This window comes from Capsicum annuum, chromosome 6, assembly GCF_002878395.1.
Source record: "Capsicum annuum cultivar UCD-10X-F1 chromosome 6, UCD10Xv1.1, whole genome shotgun sequence".
Lineage (NCBI taxonomy): Eukaryota > Viridiplantae > Streptophyta > Magnoliopsida > Solanales > Solanaceae > Capsicum > Capsicum annuum.
The window spans coordinates 219,238,877-219,247,893 of record NC_061116.1 but is presented as its reverse complement, the minus strand read 5'-3'; the positions used below and the strand labels follow the sequence as shown (position 1 = coordinate 219,247,893).

The 9,017-nt window shown below is 32.7% G+C and overlaps 1 protein-coding gene across 8 annotated transcripts; it reads left to right on the top strand.

The window, feature by feature from the left end:
• The first annotated feature begins 3,239 nt into the window (after positions 1–3,239).
• LOC107875653 lies at positions 3,240–6,545 on the top strand. 8 transcript variants are annotated; one of them, XR_007056817.1, is made up of 7 exons: positions 3,253–3,421; positions 3,728–3,995; positions 4,926–5,137; positions 5,235–5,496; positions 5,665–5,991; positions 6,115–6,249; positions 6,344–6,545. XR_007056817.1 is itself a non-coding variant. In XM_047414054.1 (6 exons), exons 2-5 carry the CDS (start codon positions 3,735–3,737, stop codon positions 5,989–5,991), a joined length of 1,062 nt encoding a protein of 353 aa, XP_047270010.1. In that variant the 5' UTR covers positions 3,271–3,592; positions 3,728–3,734; the 3' UTR covers positions 6,133–6,545. The 8 variants fall into 8 exon arrangements, 4 of the variants coding, with proteins under 4 accessions (XP_016577935.1, XP_047270010.1, XP_016577933.1 ...); XR_001675858.2 differs by having other exon boundaries at positions 3,271–3,592; positions 6,133–6,249; XR_001675857.2 differs by having other exon boundaries at positions 3,271–3,592.
• Positions 6,546–9,017: the final 2,472 nt, after the last annotated feature.

The window sequence follows — 9,017 nt, the reverse complement described above, 5'->3', positions numbered from 1 at the left end:
AAACCAAAAATAGAGACTCAAAAATAGTAGTATATAACAATTTATGGAAGTAAAATACTCCCTCCGTTTAAAAAAAAAAAAAAGGGGTTCCTTTCCTTTTTCAGCAACTTAAGCTGCGAACCCTCTCGAAGGCTTACACCACAAATTCGCAAGCTGATCCTAAGTAATCTTTGTTGTTCATTGGATTCCGGAGCTTTTCACGTGACATATTTAAAACATAAGATTGAAGGACATTTTGATACATTTGACATTTCTTTAATTTAAGATCACACGATTCAAAAGTTTACTTTATTTTTTTAAATTCTGTGTCAAGTCAAATTAAGCGGAGGGAGTATACTTTAGCCCAATTATATTTCTCCATTTCGACTGAAATGACCAAAATGGCCCGAAAAAAGCCAAACAGAGCTTATTTTGCTGATGAAAATGTCGGTGATGGATCCTGAGTCTTTTAGATCTGATTGAAATGAAGAAACTTACCGAAAGCGGTCTGCTTGATTATTGCCGAATAAAGTTGATAAATATTTTGTGCTGTTACTGTCTCATATAAGTTGTTAGTAATTTTTTACTTTGCATGTCCCTTAAAATATCATGATAAATAAAATAAAAAAAATTTACTAATTTACTCTTCATCCCACTGTTTGCGGAAAATAAATTCTAACTACAAACAAAAATATGAAGAAACAAGAATTTTTTTATTGATAAACGATTGTGGTTACAAATTTGTTCCTCTATTGATTCTTCTCTCTTGATGTCGTTAGTGACTTATTCTCTCTTGATTTTCTCCGTAATTCGAGGACCGTTAGTGGCTTATTCTCGAACATATCTCCGTAATTCGAGGATCGTTAGTGGCTTATTCTCGAACATAGGATGATCTCTTTATGAATATCCATGATTTTGTGGGATATTGGAGATCCCGATTTTCTTATGAATACCCATCAGCTTATGGAATATTCAAGATGCATGTTTCAGGAACATGTTACCCTTTAAATAAGCGATATTTAAGGTAAAATAGTCTTCTAGAACTCTAACAGAATTTGGATTCTTATTGAAGAGTTAATAAATTTTAGATGTCTACACCCACTCATTTTAAAAAGAAATTATTTGGAACTTAAAAACTTGTCTATGCTTTAAAAAAAAAAATTAATTGTAGTGATAAAGTGAAAAAAAGCTAGTTACTATTGATCTGATTCAGTAAATGAAAAGTAATTTGAGACAATTATTTATAGCAAGGTGGACAATTAATATGTGATTATGGAATTGCTTTAGCAAACAATATTTATCCCAAAATATATGCTACCTAAGGAATTGAAGATAAAAAATTAACATGTGCTTCCAAACATATCTTTTTAATAATTTCATCTCGAAAACATCTAATAAATAAAGGTAATTTAGTAAATTATTTTATTCATTTCAAAATAGTTGATTCTTATTGACTTGACATTTCCTTTAAAAAAAATTTGTTAGATGTTTATTTTACCAACTTAATGATTATATTTTGAAAATATAAATTTGAGTATATACACTTTATTTAATCATTAATGATAGGAGTAGTATCGGAAGAATGTAATAGTATTCTCTTGATTTCATAAAGAGGACAATTAAATTAAAACAAATATTTTTAGAAAGAGGATCAACTATTTTAAAACAGATCGAGTATACGTTTTATTTATTATTTTTTAAAGACAGTGAAATAAGTTAAGATAGACATTTATTTTGACGCGAAAGTCGTAAGGTTACTAACTTCAGCATACCATGTTATGTGTGTCACGACAATACATAAAATATGTATACAAGACATCAATGTAGTTGAAAATGTGTTCAAACTATAAAACAGAAAATAAAGACAATATTGCAAGTTACTACATATGATAAAGATTGATCATATGTTAAAGAGTTTGGTAGTTCTTTCACGTCTGAACCTTTAAAAGAAAATGCATGTGGTTAAGGAAGTTAAATTACCTGTAGAGAGCTTGATATTGGACAGTAATATTTTTACTATAATAATAATAATAATCTATTTCTGAGTTTCAATAATTTATTTAGTGCACCAAGCTAACCTTTATAGTTCATATTGAACTCTATTCGACTAATTTAAATATATACTTTTATATCTTTAATAAAAATCTTGTATAAATAAAGAGATGGACAATAGTAATAAATCTTCGCACGCTGGAATAGGAGTACCGTGATTATAATTCTCTGCCACTGGCAGCAAAACCATGTGCTGGCTGTGAGATTTCATAATTTACTTTATTGGACCCAACTGAATATTGTCCCTAAGATCCTTTTAACTATTAAAAATTCTATTATAGAATTGCAACGTATCCCATTGATTTATCCCCCTTATATTTCTTTAAAATTATATCAGAGATTCTTTATCTTTAACGAGAGATATTAAATTTGAGCATTTGAGAATGAAAATAAAATGTCAAAAATGTCTCCTTCAAAATTGAGTTTTGCAATGTATGAATTCAAATTTAATCAAATGACATTCAAATATCAAATATCAAATATTAAAAAAAAAAACAAAAAAAATACTATTATAAGTATAGTTTAGTGAAAAACTTTTCCTATAATAAAAGAAATAATTCCAACCTCATTAGTCATCGTATCGATTACTCGTCCATAGAAAAAAAAAAAAGAGTAAATTAGCTATTTTAAGAATGAGACTTTAGAAGTAGAATTGTACAAAGGTTAAAATATTTAATTTTAGGTGCACCTTGGCATATTGCTTTTCTTAATAAAAACAGATATTCCATTTAACTCAATTTGATTGACATTTTCTGTTTGTGGAGAAAAAAAAAAATTAATTCTAGCTAAGAATTTGAAGCTAGTCTAGTCTAAATTTTAGTTCATTTTTTTTAAAAAAATTAATATTCATAAATTAGACACATTGTAATGTTTTCTCCTGTCAAAATGATAAAGATATTACATTTTAAATAAGTCAAAATTTGAATAATTTCTAAGAACGTTCTAGGACAGAGAGATCAGCAACCTAAAATCCTAAACCAGATTTTGACCAATGACCACAATGTCCAAACCTGCAAAATAAAATACCAGATCAATTTTTCCTTTTTAAATTTCTATATAAAATATATAAAAATATCTTTTAATCTTATGATCTTAAATATATTATGTAAAAAATTTAAAATAAAAATATTATCAAAAAAGAAAAATCATTCATTTTAAAATAAAATAAAAAAGAATTAGTCAAAGCAAAAAAAATTCTTTTTCATACTTGGATTGCTTGTATCCCACCTCATTTGCTCATAAGACAAGCTGCCATTAGCATTAATATCTTCACTTAAGTCAAAAATAACAGCAACAACAATATTGCGGGTGTATTTCTATGGAGACGATCTGAAGAGGGTAGAATGCACGTAATTTGTATCATTTTTTAACTCAAAAATGAGTTAGAAAGGTGATTTTCTGATAGATTATCATTGGGTAGAATACAGTACACACCACTGCTTCACAGATGAGTTAGAGAAATTGTTTTCAATCGACGTTTAGCTACAATTGAGTCTAAAAAGAAGTGAAGGGTAAAGGAGGAAAAAGGTCCAAAGACCCATACCCCTCATCTACCAATCATGTAAGGCCAAGTAATTCTTGTTAGTTTGTTTTTTTCCGTAGAATTTGTGTATCTGGTAAGCTCAAATCCAATCACATGAACTGAATTTTCAATTTTCTCACTAGTTCTAATTTTTCCTGATTTTTTTTGTTCCAGAAAATTAATGGTTCTCAAGAAACTAGTAGTGATGATGATGGGTTGTCTAGGATGTGCAGGTCAGCCCACAGAGCCTTCTACTGAGAAAACTGAATCCAAATCACTTATAGATGAATCTGTTGTTGTAACTTCACCTAGAGTTAAACTTGGTGATGGTAGATATCTTGCTTACAGAGAAAGAGGGGTACCCAAGGAAAATTCTAAATACAAAATTATCATTGTTCATGGCTTTGGCAGCTCCAAAGAAATGAGCTTTATGGCTTCTGATGTATGTAGATTCTGTTCCTCTTTCTATTCTTTTTTTTTTTAAAGTCTGTATACTGTAGTTTCTTGATTTTTTTAGCAACTCTCTTGTCAGTTTCTTGATTTTAGACCTTACTTTATGCAGTTTGGAACTGCTACTCAAGCATCTATCTGCTATAGAATTGTGAATTTGGTAGCAATATCATAGATTTGAAGAGAGAGGGTTGAAATAAATAGATCCATAAATGTCTTTTATTTCCTTTTTTTGCATCAAGAACATTAAACTTTGGATTACCTGCTTAGGACTACTGTGGACAGTGATAATTGAAATGACTTCAAGGCAGAATAAGTTACTGAAAATCTCTTCTGTTTTGTGCTGTGTCACTTGGGCTCTCGGATCCTCCAAAATGCACTACTTTTGGCGGATCCGGCATGCACCTGATGATATTTTTTGGAGAGTTCGAGCAACATACGCTTTGTGGTTAGCATATTTAGATTAAGGAGGGAGCTGGAAAGTGTTTTCTTTTTGTGCTGAAGAGATGTTATTCTTGAATTAGCTTGTTTAAAATGTCTAGTTTGGTAACGGGAGCCATGGAGTAACTGGTAAAGTTGCCGCCATGTGATCAGGAGGTCACGGTTCAAGCCATGGAAACAGCCTCTTGTAGAAATGTTAGGTAAGGCTGTGTATGGTAGACCTAAGTTGCTAGGACTCCAAAAATATTGCCGCACCCCGTGTCAGATTCTTCAAAAATATACTTTTTTCCGGAGGATACGACATGCACCCCTTGATATTTTTGAAGAGTCCGAACAACATAAAGTAGACTCTTGTGGTCCGGCTCTTTCATGGACCCCATGCATAGCGGGAGCTTTAGTGCCTTGGGCTGCCTTTTTTGTTTTTTCTTTAGAAAAAACAGATATCCAGTTTAGTATGATCTAATAGTGCTCTAGTTGCCAGGAACTCCTAGATGAATTGGGGGTATACCTTGTGATCTACGATAGGGCTGGATATGGAGAGAGTGATATAAATTCAAGAAGGTCACTTAAAAGTGAAGCGTCTGATATTGAAGAGCTAGCTGATCTGTTGGAATTAGGATCCAGATTCTATGTAATAGGTGTTTCGTTGGGATGTTACCCAGCTTGGAGTTGTATCAAGCACATGCCTGGAAGGTAAGAGAACTAACTAGAGAGCTTTTAGCATGTTAGATTTTTTTTTGTTTAGGTTCAGGCCTTTTAGATTTTACTTTTGAAGTATAAAGCATTGCAGGCTTGCAGGTGTGGCTCTCGTCGTTCCCTTTGTCAATTATAAATGGCGCACACTACCTAATGATCTAGTGAAGGATGATTACAGGAAACAACTCTGCCGGTGGGTAATTTGGATTACACGTTATGGTCGGGGGCTACTACATTGGTGGTTGACTCAGAAACTTTTCCCATCAGCGTCTGTTCTTGATGGAAACCCTCAATTTTTCTGCGACAGAGACTTGGAAGTCTTGAAGAACACACCAGGATATCAGCTGTTCACTCAGGTATTATTCTGCCATCCATACAAAAAAAAGGGACACTTTTTATTTGATCTATGTATCAGCATCATCGATAGTATCAGGATCTATATTCTGGTTGTTGGCAGTAAAGATCACTACGCATTTAGCTTCTGTTAAGATGGTAAATTTAATCAGATGTACTTCAATTTACAGGATGGCCTAAAGGACCGATGTGTATTCGATTCCCTTTGTAGTGACATTATTGTAGCTTTTGGAAAATGGGACTTCAATCCTTTGGAACTAACTGACCCTTACCCACAAAACGAAAGCTCAGTACACATCTGGCAAGGTGTCAAAGACAAAGTTGTGCCTGTTCAATTACAAAGACACGTCTCTCAAAGGTTGCCCTGGATTCGATATCATGAAGTTCCTGATGGTGGTCACTTGCTTGTGTATGACACTGCCGTCTGTGAAGCTGTCTTGACATCACTTTTGCTTGGGGAAGATCCTCCATCATTCAGGCCGAAGTTCGCAGACTAAGTATGTATTCCCTGTACCACTTTACCAAAAAAAAAAGAGTATTTATTTTCCCTGTAAGTAGATTGATTTCTTGAAATTAATACAAGTGTGATTGATTCGCATTGTCTACCTAAACTTTTTGAGGCATTTCAACTGCACTAGACATAGATGTTGAAACATAAAAAGGAAGGGAGGAGAAAGGAAGGATATCTTTAAGCCGACGAGACTTGCATTAAGAGTATATGACCATTCTCAGCTCTCATTCAAAATCTCGTCAAAGTAATGATCGACACCATGTTTGAATCTCCCTTTCCTATATCTAAACTGGAAAAGAAGCTAAGAGGGATTAAATCTTGTAGATCTGCTGTTGCAGATTCATCAAGTTGGATGCAGATTGTTAATGAACATAGATCGCAACACGATAGAAATCAAAACTCCAGTATGCAGATTTTGCTAGAACACTATGTTTGACAATTTCCATCTTTTTGTTTGTATTCAAGAAGCATCAAGACAAGATTAAAAAAAGACTTGGTTGAGCTTTTCTGCAAATAGAAAACTTCATTCTTGAGTCTTGATTGTTGTTCTTCCTTCTTTCTATTAACAAGTAGGAAGTTTCCATTATTGGGAAACAGACATGCTCTAAGAATGATTTCTTTTTGTGACCAATGATAGTTGCTACGAAAAGGGAAGGCCTCAAGCATGTATGTTATGTGCCTTAATTATCAAGACACGCAAACTATATAAACCACTTTCACGTTCTAAATCAAAGAGTTGATGTTTTACATAATGATGGTGTGAAAAACACTCACACTAAGGTACTCAGCAACTTGATTGTTTAATAGGATATCCACTCTTTCACTTAGTTAAGGAAGAATTGGTTCTCTTTGCTTTTCACAGGACACTAGAAACTTCAGGTCAAACTATCACATAGGGGCAGCGCTTGCAGAGCTACTTATTCTCAAATATTCATTAAGTAGATAAGTTAATCACTAAAATATTAATGAATTAGTCTCAAGGAGTTGTAAAACTTCAAGCACGTTTCAATTGATGATGTTGTATATAATTAAAGGAGAAGATCTTACATTTTAATTGGATAACTTATCTACGTGTATAGGCATTTGAGATCACATGTACAAAGAATTTCAAAATTTAAACCGAGAATATTTAATAGGAACACTTTATCATGTGTCCAGATGCTCATTAGGCACAACTTATAATTCCGAATGTCTAAATGAAATGAAATTTGCTGACAAGTTTGAGTGACTCCGATGTGATTGAACTGGACTGAGTGGCTGGATGGGCCGGCCTTTTCCACGGCCCAATAAGATCGTATTGCACCAATCAGTTTGCTCAAATAATTTGCAGTTCGATTGATATATATATTCATTGGTGAGGGTTTGTCAGTAACAATGAACTTGCCATGAATTATTGTCTCAAATTTATTAATCAATCAGCAATGAATAAACTATATTATTCACTCAAGTTATTTTATTTAATAATGGGTTGTTGGGGTATAGAAAGTTGATTAAGTAACGTAGAATTTGTTCACTCCTATCTATTTGTCCTTATTTATTTGTTTAATTTTTGGAAAGTCTGGTGAGTTGCTGCAATCATATTTGCTCCAAATTCCATATTATCAAAAATGGCAATGAACAAATAAATAATGCACTGGGTCATTCTTCTATTTGGGGACTAACGAATCACTAGATTTCCTCTACATATAGAATCAATTAGTTGACACTTGACAATAATTAAGGATTTAACACAACTAATTTTATGTATCAAAATTGTTGAAATGCTTACAAGTGTTCAATGATTAGCCTCGACAAAATGTAATAAAGGCAATTAATTATTACATTTCTAGCTTAACTAATTAAGGTGTTTGTCAAATCACATTGGAATAACTGAATTTAGCTCAACCCCAGAAGCTAGTTCAAGTGAGAGAATCTCAGGACCTCTCTTCCATCACTAATGTCGGATTCATTTCCATTCATCACCCCACACGCCCAGCTTTATCTGATCCTCAAGTCGAACACCGTCCGGTCCTATAGGGCATGGACAATCTATTTGGATGCCTAATATCGGGGACCTAGCTCTTATCCTATGTATGTTAAATGGACATTTGCCTTAATTCAATCCTAAAAATTAGTCAAGACAGAGAATTGTCCAAGTGCAGGACCCCTTTCATCGCGGAGGTGAAATTCATTCCACTCATCTGTCGTTGTCTTTTCTTTCAAAATTGTGATATCAAAAGTTGAGAGCATAAGTAACAATAATATTGTTCGTTTTTGCCCAATGATTTTTGCTGACTTGTTTCCAAACTGATTGACGAGTCCAAGAGAACACTGCAAATCTGAGTTATTGTCTTTCGTTGGACTTTATAGTAGAATCAATCGGGAGATCAAATAGGCGATGGATTGATTACCCTATGACGAATGTTACCTAACGACTTGACTCTACTTATCTTCAATTCGTGAACTTTATTATAAATAGTATGCAATTAGAATCGAATAGAAATCTAAACGGAGCGTGCTCTCAAGTAGATCCTTCCCGTCTGAGAACATATACATATATTCTTGCATTTACGTAGTTAGGTTAAAAAAAACTATGTTTTAGTTGAAACATCAACATTTGCACTGCTTTTTTAACTAGTAGCAATTTTGGACCACCAAAAAAAAAAAATAGTAGCAATCAAAGCATCATTAGAATATCATTAAGGCAAAACCTAATTACTAAAACGACATGAGATTTTAATAAGAAAGATTTGGTCATAATCATATTGTAGTATCCAACTAAAATTTATTTTCAGTAAGCAAAAGCACGCGGATAATGACAGGTAATGCATCTTTTTCTTTTCATTAATTATATTTTCATAGTTTAATTTAAAATCCTTATGCAATCAAAATTAAAGTAGTGGAGTACTTAAAAATAAAATGATTTTCTAGAATAATCTAATATATTTATCATTTCCTATAACTTTTTCCTAAAAAGGTTCATTTTATTATTCCAACCTTTCTTTTTTCGAAAATGTATTCCTTTATTCTACA